Source organism: Cydia amplana, chromosome 27 (assembly GCF_948474715.1).
Source record: "Cydia amplana chromosome 27, ilCydAmpl1.1, whole genome shotgun sequence".
NCBI lineage: Eukaryota > Metazoa > Arthropoda > Insecta > Lepidoptera > Tortricidae > Cydia > Cydia amplana.
Window position 1 is genome coordinate 531561 of NC_086095.1, and position 13704 is coordinate 545264.

At 49.2% G+C, this 13704-nt stretch overlaps 2 protein-coding genes and 1 long non-coding RNA gene across 5 annotated transcripts in view; all 3 read left to right on the forward strand.

The window, feature by feature from the left end:
- The first annotated feature begins 3052 nt into the window (after positions 1–3052).
- LOC134660575 (uncharacterized) lies at positions 3053–10145 on the forward strand. The gene is made up of 2 exons (XR_010097893.1): positions 3053–3155; positions 10033–10145. It is a non-coding gene; the product is annotated as an uncharacterized LOC134660575 (long non-coding RNA).
- Positions 3448–7362, forward strand: LOC134660592 (uncharacterized). Its single transcript, XM_063516370.1, has 2 exons — positions 3448–4443; positions 7254–7362. Exons 1-2 carry the CDS (start codon positions 3618–3620, stop codon positions 7265–7267), a joined length of 840 nt encoding a protein of 279 aa, XP_063372440.1. The 5' UTR covers positions 3448–3617; the 3' UTR covers positions 7268–7362.
- Positions 10146–12669: 2524 nt separating the features above from the next.
- The window catches only part of LOC134660473 (protein bric-a-brac 2-like), a 39731-nt gene continuing 38696 nt past the window's right edge, over positions 12670–13704 (forward strand). The window contains exon 1 of one of the 3 annotated variants that reach the window (XM_063516233.1): positions 12670–12881. The gene's annotated coding sequence lies outside the window, so the exon portion shown is untranslated. The remainder of the gene's footprint in view (positions 12882–13704) is intronic. The other 2 variants (XM_063516234.1, XM_063516232.1) reach the window with 2 other exon arrangements.

Consider the following 13704-nt stretch of genomic DNA (forward strand, 5'->3'; position numbering starts at 1 on the left):
CGACGGTGGCGGTGACGTGGGTGCGCCCTAGAGCCCTGCCCCGCGCCGCGGCCGCAGCCCTGGCGGCGCGCCTCGACACGTGGCGCGCGGCCGCCGGAGCGGCGGCTGACCTGCTCGGGGCACAACCCGACCTGCTCACGCTATAGGTGAGATACTAACTTTATACTCAGGTGAGCTCGACGGTGGCGGTGACGTGGGTGCGCCCTAGAGCCCTGCCCCGCGCCGCGGCCGCAGCCCTGGCGGCGCGCCTCGACACGTGGCGCGCGGCCGCCGGAGCGGCGGCTGACCTGCTCGGGGCACAACCCGACCTGCTCACGCTATAGGTGAGATACTAACTTTATACTCAGGTGAGCTCGACGGTGGCGGTGACGTGGGTGCGCCCTAGAGCCCTGCCCCGCGCCGCGGCCGCAGCCCTGGCGGCGCGCCTCGACACGTGGCGCGCGGCCGCCGGAGCGGCGGCTGACCTGCTCGGGGCACAACCCGACCTGCTCACGCTATAGGTGAGATACTAACTTTATACTCAGGTGAGCTCGACGGTGGCGGTGACGTGGGTGCGCCCTAGAGCCCTGCCCCGCGCCGCGGCCGCAGCCCTGGCGGCGCGCCTCGACACGTGGCGCGCGGCCGCCGGAGCGGCGGCTGACCTGCTCGGGGCACAACCCGACCTGCTCACGCTATAGGTGAGATACTAACTTTATACTCAGGTGAGCTCGACGGTGGCGGTGACGTGGGTGCGCCCTAGAGCCCTGCCCCGCGCCGCGGCCGCAGCCCTGGCGGCGCGCCTCGACACGTGGCGCGCGGCCGCCGGAGCGGCGGCTGACCTGCTCGGGGCACAACCCGACCTGCTCACGCTATAGGTGAGATACTAACTTTATACTCAGGTGAGCTCGACGGTGGCGGTGACGTGGGTGCGCCCTAGAGCCCTGCCCCGCGCCGCGGCCGCAGCCCTGGCGGCGCGCCTCGACACGTGGCGCGCGGCCGCCGGAGCGGCGGCTGACCTGCTCGGGGCACAACCCGACCTGCTCACGCTATAGGTGAGATACTAACTTTATACTCAGGTGAGCTCGACGGTGGCGGTGACGTGGGTGCGCCCTAGAGCCCTGCCCCGCGCCGCGGCCGCAGCCCTGGCGGCGCGCCTCGACACGTGGCGCGCGGCCGCCGGAGCGGCGGCTGACCTGCTCGGGGCACAACCCGACCTGCTCACGCTATAGGTGAGATACTAACTTTATACTCAGGTGAGCTCGACGGTGGCGGTGACGTGGGTGCGCCCTAGAGCCCTGCCCCGCGCCGCGGCCGCAGCCCTGGCGGCGCGCCTCGACACGTGGCGCGCGGCCGCCGGAGCGGCGGCTGACCTGCTCGGGGCACAACCCGACCTGCTCACGCTATAGGTGAGATACTAACTTTATACTCAGGTGAGCTCGACGGTGGCGGTGACGTGGGTGCGCCCTAGAGCCCTGCCCCGCGCCGCGGCCGCAGCCCTGGCGGCGCGCCTCGACACGTGGCGCGCGGCCGCCGGAGCGGCGGCTGACCTGCTCGGGGCACAACCCGACCTGCTCACGCTATAGGTGAGATACTAACTTTATACTCAGGTGAGCTCGACGGTGGCGGTGACGTGGGTGCGCCCTAGAGCCCTGCCCCGCGCCGCGGCCGCAGCCCTGGCGGCGCGCCTCGACACGTGGCGCGCGGCCGCCGGAGCGGCGGCTGACCTGCTCGGGGCACAACCCGACCTGCTCACGCTATAGGTGAGATACTAACTTTATACTCAGGTGAGCTCGACGGTGGCGGTGACGTGGGTGCGCCCTAGAGCCCTGCCCCGCGCCGCGGCCGCAGCCCTGGCGGCGCGCCTCGACACGTGGCGCGCGGCCGCCGGAGCGGCGGCTGACCTGCTCGGGGCACAACCCGACCTGCTCACGCTATAGGTGAGATACTAACTTTATACTCAGGTGAGCTCGACGGTGGCGGTGACGTGGGTGCGCCCTAGAGCCCTGCCCCGCGCCGCGGCCGCAGCCCTGGCGGCGCGCCTCGACACGTGGCGCGCGGCCGCCGGAGCGGCGGCTGACCTGCTCGGGGCACAACCCGACCTGCTCACGCTATAGGTGAGATACTAACTTTATACTCAGGTGAGCTCGACGGTGGCGGTGACGTGGGTGCGCCCTAGAGCCCTGCCCCGCGCCGCGGCCGCAGCCCTGGCGGCGCGCCTCGACACGTGGCGCGCGGCCGCCGGAGCGGCGGCTGACCTGCTCGGGGCACAACCCGACCTGCTCACGCTATAGGTGAGATACTAACTTTATACTCAGGTGAGCTCGACGGTGGCGGTGACGTGGGTGCGCCCTAGAGCCCTGCCCCGCGCCGCGGCCGCAGCCCTGGCGGCGCGCCTCGACACGTGGCGCGCGGCCGCCGGAGCGGCGGCTGACCTGCTCGGGGCACAACCCGACCTGCTCACGCTATAGGTGAGATACTAACTTTATACTCAGGTGAGCTCGACGGTGGCGGTGACGTGGGTGCGCCCTAGAGCCCTGCCCCGCGCCGCGGCCGCAGCCCTGGCGGCGCGCCTCGACACGTGGCGCGCGGCCGCCGGAGCGGCGGCTGACCTGCTCGGGGCACAACCCGACCTGCTCACGCTATAGGTGAGATACTAACTTTATACTCAGGTGAGCTCGACGGTGGCGGTGACGTGGGTGCGCCCTAGAGCCCTGCCCCGCGCCGCGGCCGCAGCCCTGGCGGCGCGCCTCGACACGTGGCGCGCGGCCGCCGGAGCGGCGGCTGACCTGCTCGGGGCACAACCCGACCTGCTCACGCTATAGGTGAGATACTAACTTTATACTCAGGTGAGCTCGACGGTGGCGGTGACGTGGGTGCGCCCTAGAGCCCTGCCCCGCGCCGCGGCCGCAGCCCTGGCGGCGCGCCTCGACACGTGGCGCGCGGCCGCCGGAGCGGCGGCTGACCTGCTCGGGGCACAACCCGACCTGCTCACGCTATAGGTGAGATACTAACTTTATACTCAGGTGAGCTCGACGGTGGCGGTGACGTGGGTGCGCCCTAGAGCCCTGCCCCGCGCCGCGGCCGCAGCCCTGGCGGCGCGCCTCGACACGTGGCGCGCGGCCGCCGGAGCGGCGGCTGACCTGCTCGGGGCACAACCCGACCTGCTCACGCTATAGGTGAGATACTAACTTTAATGGAGACGGGTCTGTTTAAGCTAACACGAATATATTTAGTAACTTTGTTTTTTAATTTAATTGCAGTGAGACGCCTCATTCGGTTCTCGTATGTTTTTTTTCTCGTAATGTGTTAATCATACAGGATTCTGACTCTTGGAGACCCTATACATCTCGAAGGATAATTTGATAAACTATGTTATTTTTTAGTTCTGACACTTAGAGACATTTACACCTCTAAATAAGTTTAAATTTTGTTTTCCATGTATCTGTTTTGTTTTTATTTTAATATTATTATTGATATATATACGTCTAGCGTATGCTTGCTTGTGTGCGTGGCTGCGCCCACCACGATACCCATACGTGAATAAACCAGTGCATAACTAGCTACCGGTTGTTTCACTTGTGTCCATATCTACGTATCTAACAGTGGCGACGAATACCCACATTTAAGCAAAAAGTAACATGTCGACTGGATTATTTGGTATTTTGACCAGTTTTGACCACAATGGACAGGAGTGGAAGACATACAAAAGCCGCCTGACACAGTGGTTTGTGGCAAACGACATCACCGATGCCACAGACGCGACTGGATCTAAGCGGAGAGCTATATTGCTAAGTGCACTCACGGAGGGTACGTACAGACTCGCTGCAGATTTGGTTTTGCCAAAGGATGTACAAACGGTGCCCTACGATGATATCATAAAGAGTTTGGATACCCATTTCAACCCTAAACGAGTTGGGTTCAGCGAGAGGCATAAGTTCTACGCAGCGGTACAACGAGAAGGCGAATCTCACTCACAGTGGGCCGCGAGACTTCGTGGTCTGACGTCGCTTTGTGCCTTCAATAATGTGGAAGAAACGCTACTCGATCGCTTTATTATGGGAATGAGGGCCTGTTATGAAAAAGAAAAGCTTTACGCGCAAGAATTGGCTGGCCTTACGCTTGGCAAAGCTGTGGAATATGCCGAGAATGTTAGCACCGCGCGCGCAGCTGCCGCCGCCAGCGCGAGCGGAGCGGGCGCGTCTGCCGCGGCCGCCGCGGCGCTGGACCCGCTATTAAAGGTTTCACGCAGTCCTAGTGCCAAGGGACCGGCCGCTACAAAAAATAGCCGTATAGGGAAGCCTAAGTGTACCATATGCGGGTATACCAACCACAAAACCGCGGAGTGTCAGTATAGTGATTATGTGTGTAAGAAGTGTAACGTTAAAGGCCATCTACGTAGGGTGTGTCCATCAAAAGTGAATTACGTAGACAATGGAGCCGGAGACGAGGACTTCGGAGACGATGGTGAGGTATTTACTATACGTTCGTTGCGGGGAGAGCCAATGGTAGGCACTGTAACTGTTCGCGGATCTAAATTAAATTTCGAGATAGATACCGGTGCTGCCGTAACTGTTATTTCAAATGATATTTATAAATTATACTTTAAAGATGTGCCATTGGGTCCGTTGCGAAGAAGGCTGGTTACTTATAATGGCGATAATATCGCATGTGTAGGCGTTGTGCGGTTGCCTGTGTGCTACGACGACTACACACATTCGTTAGACATACATGTCGTACGAGACGGCGGAGTGTCTCTTCTAGGTAGGGACTTTATATCAGCCTTTCAATTGGAACTTGTACGAGTTAATCACTGTCACCAATTGTCTTCAGTTGAACAGCTACATAAAAAATTTCCTAGATTGTTTTCAAATTCATTAGGCTGTTTTAATAAACACAAAGTCAGACTGAGGCTCAAAGATAACGCGAAACCGGTTTTTATTAAAGCGCGGCCGATCGCATTTGCACTGCGCGATAAGGTAAACAAAGAAATCGACCGGCTAGTACAATTAGGTATTTTAAAACCTGTAGACCATGCCGAGTATGCTTCGCCAATAGTCCCAGTGTTAAAACGGAATGGCAGTGTCCGACTGTGTGCAGATTATTCTGTTAGTTTAAATAAGCAATTGATAATCGACCAGTATCCCTTGCCAACAGCAAAAGAATTATTTGCAAAATTGTATGGTGGCATTAAATTCACTAAACTCGACTTATCAATGGCTTACAACCAATTTGTTTTAGATGATGAGTCACAGCCGTACACTTGCATAAATACATCTCGGGGACTGTATATGTATACTCGTTTGGTGTTCGGTCTCGCCAGCGCGCCGGCCGTGTTTCAGCGCGCCATGGAGGGCGTGCTGGCCGGCATGGAGGGCGTGCTGTGCCTGCTCGATGACGTGCTCGTCACGGGCCGCGACGACGCGGAGCACGCGCGCAGGTTAAACGCCGTGCTCGAAAGGTTACAAGACGCAGGATTGACGTTGCAACAAGAAAAATGTGATTTTTATAAAAATGAAGTTAGTTATTTGGGCTATGTTATAGATAAAAACGGCTTACATAAATCACCCGATAAGGTCGAGGCAATAGTAAAGGCTCCCGTTCCGAATAATGTTAGCGAGCTCCAATCATTTTTGGGGCTAGTAAATTATTACAGGAACTTTGTACCAAATGCGTCGTCAATCTTGTGTCCTCTATATGACCTTTTAAAAAAGGGGTCTAAATGGCAATGGAAGGATGCACACCATACCGCTTACATGCAGATAAAAAAATGTATAGCATCAGATCAGGTTTTGGCTCACTTCAATCCAGGGGCTAAGCTATTTTTGACAGTCGATGCCGGGCCCCGAGGCCTGGGTGCGATTTTATCGCAACTGGACCCCGGAGGCCTAGAGAGGCCGATTTCGTTTGCCTCGAGGACATTGTCGGTAGCCGAAACGCGATACTCTCAGCTACAAAAGGAAGCTACCGCTATTATTTTTGGTGTGCGTCGCTTCCACCAATATTTGTATGGAAGATCAGAGCCGTTCGTCCTTCGCACAGACCACAAACCCCTTGTATCGATTTTTGGTCCATATAAGGGTATCCCAGAAGTGACAGCCAATCGCCTCCAGAGATACGCAATATTTTTAAGCGCGTATAATTATTGCATTGAGTATGTGCGAAGTGCTGACAACAGCGCTGATTTTTTGTCGCGCGCCAGTCTCCCGGCGCCGGCACCTGCACCGACAGACGAGCGCGCGGCCTGCGCGGGCGCGCGGGGCGCGGCGCAGGAATGTGCTGACGGCGCGGAACCGTGCGATCGCGCTGCATACGTACATTTCGTTCTAAGTGGAAGTCTGCCTGTCACTTTTTCGGACGTATGCAAAGAAACCCGTAATGACGTTATTTTAGTTAAAGTACGTAAACATATAATGGAGGGTTGGCCAAACAAAGTTAACGATTTACAAATTAAACCTTACCACTTATGTCGAACACAACTGTCATACGAAAATGGGTGCATTATGAGGGGTCATAAGGTTGTAATTCCAGACACGTTACGTGAAAAAGTGTTGTCAGAGCTCCATAAATCGCATCTTGGTATAGTGAAGACTAAGGCGGAGGTTAGGTCTAGATTTTGGTTCCCGGGTGTGGACGAAGCTGTAGAACGAATGATAGGATCTTGCGATATTTGCATACAGATGCGACCAGCACCAGCCCGAGTCAAGCCCGTTCCGTGGACACCGCCTAAGGAGGCTTGTAGTCGTGTCCATGCCGACTTCCTTGGCCCAATAAATGGTCGAATGTACCTAGTGCTGGTGGATGCGTTTTCCAAGTGGCCAGAAGTGTATGACATGGCCAACACAACTACATCCACTGCCACTATCGATAAATTGTATGAATTTATGTCCAGATTCGGTATACCGCTAACCTTGGTAACGGACAATGGCACAGCTTTTTGTTCCCAAGAATTTCAATCTTTTTGTAATCTTAATGGAATAAAGCATGTTACGTCACCGCCGTACCATCCCGCAAGCAACGGTCAGGCCGAGTCGTATGTGAAAGTAGTTAAAAAGGGAATACGGTCTAGTCTTATGTCGAGCAGTAATGTTAAACAAGCGAAAATGGAACTTTTAAAATATTTGTTTGATTACCGTAATTCGAAACATACTACCACTGGATTTTCTCCCGCGCAATTAGTCTACGGCCGTAAAATGAGGTCACGTATAGATCTCTTATCCCCACCCTCGTCGTCGCCCTCGTCTGTGGCTCCAAAGTCTGATAAGTCCGAGGTTCAGTGCTCACAGGATAATAATAATGTAACTAACCGGAAACAATTCGCAATTGGCACCTTTGTACTCTATACAAAAAATGTAAACAATAATAAAATTATATGGGGTAAAGGAACGGTACAAAAACGAATAGGAAAAGTTATGTATTTAATTAAAGACTGGGATTCTCAAATAAGTTATCGTAAACATATAAACCAATTAGCATTGTATAAAGGTCACCTGGGAGATGCTAATGTATGGGACTATGACGATCACGATATACTTACGCACTCACCGCCTACGCCGACTTCTACGTCGTCGTCGCCGCCAACGCCGCCGCCGCCGCCGCCAACGCCGCCGCCGCCGCCGCCGCCGCCAACGCCGCCGCCGCCGCCGCCGCCGCCGCCGCCACCGCCGCCGCCGCCGCCGCCGCCGCCACCGCCGCTGCCACCACCGTCCGCGCCAGCGCCGCCGCCGCCTCAACCGATAATGTTGCCATCGCCTCACCAGAATGCGTCAGGCCATCTTACTCACCCCGTGGAGGAGGAAGAGAACAACGAAGATGAGGAGGAGTTTCATGAGGCAGAATCCGACAATAGGCCGCCTCCATGCGAGACACGGAGAGTGATGCGTCCCCGTCCCAAAATAGATTTTAAGAAATACTACTAATGTCTAGTTTGAAAATTAGGTTATAGGATTAATAGTTTAATAGGTGGAGGGATGATATATATACGTCTAGCGTATGCTTGCTTGTGTGCGTGGCTGCGCCCACCACGATACCCATACGTGAATAAACCAGTGCATAACTAGCTACCGGTTGTTTCACTTGTGTCCATATCTACGTATCTAACAATTATTATAGTTTTTTTTATGTAATTCAACATTAAGAGACCTTATACATCTCTAACTAATTGTATTACGTTAGTTTGATTTGGTAGTTGTAGTTGTATTTAATAATTGTTGATGTATTATTATTATTATTTTGCTTGTATGTAAATTCAATGTTGACGTGTAAAAGTGCCCTTGTGGCCTATTTGCTGAATAAATGTTGAAGTTGAAGTTAAACCCCCTATACCTGCCGATTGTACCGTGACCTAGATTTACTCCACAGAACAAGTAGAATGCAATGATTTATAACTCAAGATAGGTTATAGGCGTTCCAAAATTGAAGCGCTTACCTTGTGACAAATTGGACAAGTTGCCTTTAGTCGCGGCTGGACAAGCGAGAAATGTGCACGTGCTAACGAGCTCCCGCACACCGGAAGAGAAAGAGACAACCTTATGTTTAACGAGTGTGACAAAGATGAATGGAATGAGAAAATACATCAAAATAACAGATTTCTTTGTAGGCACAGAAGAAAATATGGAAGTATTTTTTGTGCTCCTCAAGTATGAGTATTAACCTATCTAGGTTATATAATATCATTGGTAGAATGGCGATGCGAGCAGGGTACGTGTCGCCGCCGGTTATGAGCAAACGCTCGCATGCTAGTACTCGCCCGCGCTGACCGAAAAACGTAAACATGCCTTTTGCGCCACAATAACGTTCAGATTCAGAAGCCAGACATCAAATCTGTCTAAAGGAGGCGTATCCATTCACCAGGCACACAAGTTTTTACTACCGTTGCGCGAGAAATGTGGAAAAGAACGAGCGGCGACACCGGTTCCGATACTAACTGCGCGCGATAGCCGTTCTAACCTCTTTAATATGTTCTGTGATTTACCCCCTTAGGTCTAAATAGACGGTGCGGGAACTCGTATACGATTTTAGTTACATTGCGGACCGTTGAGGTTACATCGATTCAGCCGACCGATCAAATGACGCAATGTAATGACACTCGCATGCGAGTTCCCGTCCCGTCTAAATGAGCCCTTAGGCCCGCTTGCACCGTCCCACTGACCTATGGTTAAGCGGTTAAACCGTTAACCTAATGTCAAATTGTACCAGTAACCATGGTAACTCCTGATCTAACCGGCTAACCCTGGGTTAGCAAAATAATGCTTCCCACTAACCCATGGTTAAGCGGTTAAACCGTTAACCAAATATCAAATTGTACCGGTAACCATGGTAACTCCTGATCTAACCGGTTAACCCTGGGTTAGCGAAATAATGCGTCCCACTAACCCATGGTTAAGCGGTTAAATCGTTAACCAAATGTCAAATTGTGCCGGTAACTATGGTAACTCCTAATCTAACCGGTTAACCCTGGGTTAGCGAAATAATGCGTCCCACTAACCCATGGTTAAGCGGTTAAACCGTTAACCTAATGTCAAATTGTACCGGTAACCATGGTAACTCCTGATCTAACCGGTTAACCCCGGGTTGGCGAAATAGTGCAAGTGGCACTTATTCATAAAACTTTACAAGGATCGATTGATTTATTAATGTTTTATCCCCTTCTCGCAAATACATAAGTCAAAATATAACAAATTACTAAAAACAAATCTCGTTTTGTAGCGCAATTGTAAAAAGTTGTGTGCCCAGATATTTGTATAATATATATCGTTGTCTGTGTACCCACTGAGCTTACTGTGAGACTTATTCAATCTGTGTAAAAATGTCCTATAATAATATTGATTTTATTGAAGTGAAAACTTCTTTAGCGGCGCTGTGCACTTTTTGTGATGGGGAAAAAGTGTCAAACTCGCGAGAGAAGACGTAAGATATATGTCATTGAGTTTTCACTTCTGTCGGCACTCCCGGAGTGCAACCCGTTGTTTTTTTATTTATTTATTTCCTTTTTTGTCATTAAAATAAACACGTATTAGTTGCAATTACATATTTAACATCAATATTTTGTTCCAGATTAGCAGCAGGTCTTCAAGAGTTCCCGCTATTAATATTACCCATAGATTAATGTATTTGTATCAAACCCGACTAATGTCATGTTGCTATAAAAATAAATAATAAATAAAACAACATATAACACCGGTATTTATTTAATTAACCTTTCATATTTGTGTGAAAGAAATCATGGGTTCAAACTTCAAACATCACGTTATGCTGAATAGAGCTGAAAAAATCATCCTCGAAAAAAATAACTAAAAATTAGGTAAAAATCCATACTAATATTATAAATGCGAAAGTCTGTCTGTCTGTTACGTCTTCACGCTTAAACCGCTGAACCGATTTAGTTGAAATTTAGTATGAAGATAGTTTGAGTCCCGGGAAGGACATAGGATACTTTTTATCTCAGAACTCACCCCTTAACCCTTCGTATGTACAAGCACTGATCAGTGCGAACGAATTTAAACCTATTGTATTCAACAATAGGGGGAGGGGGTGGAAATTTGTATGGGCAATCAATAACCGCTGAAATGATTTAGTTGAAATTTGGTATGGAAATAGTTTGAGTCCTGGGGAAGGACATAGGATAGCTTTTATCCCAAAAATCTCCCTTTAAGGGGGTGGAAGTTTGTATGGGGAATCGTTAAAAAGCAGATTGGGTAAAAATAAGCTACCCAAATTACTAACTCCACGCAGACGAAGTCGCGGGCAAAAGTTAGTCCTTAATAATTTTTCAGACACAACTCTTGTCTTAAACAACTACGTAACTCTTGGAGGATATAATCAAACGGAGACGCCATGTTTGTAATTTTCTGTACAAAACAGTCTGCCGATTTTTGCGGGGGAGGGGAACGTCAAATGTATGCGTAACGTAAAAATAGCCATGTCAGATAAACGTCAGTCCATACCAGGGATGTTGCGGATGCAGATTTTTTGACATCCGCGGATGCGGATGCGGATGCGGATTTTTAAAGGCTCACATCCGCGGATGCGGATGCGGATGCGGATGTCAAGATTAGGTACTTAGAAAACGTCAAATATTACATTTTTAGAATTTTTTTATTAAAAAAACCAAACGTTTAGTATTTGAGCAAGAATATAGGTGCGTTATATTTAATAAACAATAACTTCGCCGACTTTTCTGGATCTAGACGATTTCGTTATAGGTAATGACGAAATTACCTAGCACTTACGCCGCCGCTAAGACGTTCCTGTACCGACTTGTTCAACATCCGCATCCGCATAAGCTCCGCATCGATTTTATGCGGATGCGGATGCGGATGCGGATGTTGAAAATAACGCGGATGTTCCGCGGTTGCGGATGCGGATGCGGATGTTCGCAACATCCCTGGTCCATACATTGTGTATGACCGTTGGCCGCCTATTTTCGACAGAGGGGAAAGCCCGTTAATGGCTACTCCGTTTAGTTGTATCCTCCAAGACGTAACTACACCTGAGTGAAATGACAGCATTTTTTATTCTATCAAATTCTAATTTCGTCAAGTGGACGAAAACTAAGTAGAAGACATATACGACACTATGCTTAAAGCAATTGTGAGTCAGGTGCAATTTGCTCGTGATCTTCCTGCAGGCGCACAAGTGATTGTGTATTTTCATCACCTGGCACTACTTTTCCCCCAAATAAAACGCCTGGCATTGTTATATTTGAATTAAATACATAATTAGCTATTATATCACACCAAACTCAGAGCTCTATAAATTGCACACCTTCAATTGATTTTACAACCCCTTTGTTGTCCATCCACTCCCGCACCCACCGCTGAACAGCTGCCAGGCGCCCGAATTAATTAATAATGATAGTATGGCATACAAACTAGAGGGATTTCGTTGCTCTATAAATTGCATACCTATTTCCGTGGCTAGCTCTCCGGCTATCATTGGTATTACGACCGGGGTTCGAACCCGTGACCTCGGGATTGCAAGTCGCACGCTCTTACCGCTAGGCCACCAGCGCGCACAAGGAAGAAGTAAGTACTAATGGTTGAAATGTACTATCTAAAATCAAAAGATTCATGTAACTCGGGACGATGCCCCAGGCAACTTTAGGTTTTATTTTGTAATTTATTTTGTTGGAAAATTAAAAAACAAACATAGATGTTATTAAACTCTGGACTAAACTATGTATTAACCCCCTTATTCATAAACGTCTGCTAAGTTAATCAGCTGATGATCGTCGTTTGTCCCTCTCTATGGCATAACGACAGATAGGGACAAACTGATTAAATTAACAACCGTTTATTAATAACGCTATTAATGTTTATCTATAGTTTCTTTTCCCCGGTAAAAAATAGAACGTTACCAACACTAACTTCTTATTGTAAGCAGCGTTAAAAACGTTTATTTATAATTAATGAACAAAAGCCTAAAATTGCATTGGCTATAAGTAAACATGAATTCCAAAATCACTAAAGTACATATAACTAACATAATTTACCTTGATATTTTTATCCTCCATTTACAAAAATCCCGCCATAATGAATTCACGTGACGTTTAAAAATGTTGCCATATAGACGCCGCGTGCTAAAATCGAATAATCGATTCGAGTCAAATTTAAGTTTCTGAAGTAAATATTGTAATTTATTCGCTGTTCAGTTATTTATAACGTGATACAAAAAAATATAATAATTAAAGTAAACGTAATATTTATTGATAATTTGTCCATAAAAAGGCAATAATGTCGCTCAAGTATAGAGTAAAGTGCACGCCAGCAACAGCAAATTACAAATGGCGGCCGCGTGACGGATGAGGTAGACGGGAGGATGGATGCACTTGCAATGTTTTAATTAGTGTAAAATTGCAGTGTTTACGCACACTACACTAGCCAGGATTATGGTAAGTCTACAATGTTATTAAGCGATAATTATAATTACGTAATGCATTTTTGTTTTTGTTATAAGCTTCTCAAGTCGTCTCTTTCGTTTGTTATGATTCCTTGCTGTCATTATTTACAATTGGGGACATATATCTGTCTTTGTCGCTCGCGGTTTCCCCGCAATAGGTTTTCATTTTTACGGCCCCGCGCGACGGAGACGGAAAAGCGGGTCCGATGGAAAAATATGAACAATTTCGTGCTCTTAAAAATTATTGATTTTTCATCGTTAAAAAACATCAGAGTGGCTAATTGCATACGTGATGCGAGGTGGCGCGGACGGCGGCCGCTGTGAGTATTGCACCCATTTCAGTTGTTTTCCCTACAAGGTTGTGAAAAGTCACATTTTTCAGTGCAATACCACCATTTTTAGTACCTATTGCGTTGCTTGGTGCCTATTTGTAAATCTGATGTTAGGTACGTTTAAATATTGATTTTTGAAGGCCCGCGGAGTGAGTCAGGCCGAATGTTTATACCATTACTTGGGGCCTGCTATATACTATTTTGGGAACGGACAAATGTTCCAATGCTCATGTTTGAGCCATCATTAGGTTCCCGTCGGCTGTAAAAGCCAAAACTCTTGTGATTCCTTTATCTCACATAACCAGGTAAGTGCATAATTTTAATTTTCCCGTACTCCATTTTGAGTGATGTACTTTTTTATCGGTCGAATAACCAAACCTAATGTTTACTGCCTTGTGGAACGTGGTGTGATAAGATATAGCTCCTTGAGATTTTGAGGTCTTATGCCGTCGCTCTAAAAAGTTATACGCCGGCGTTATAATATTATATTTTGTCT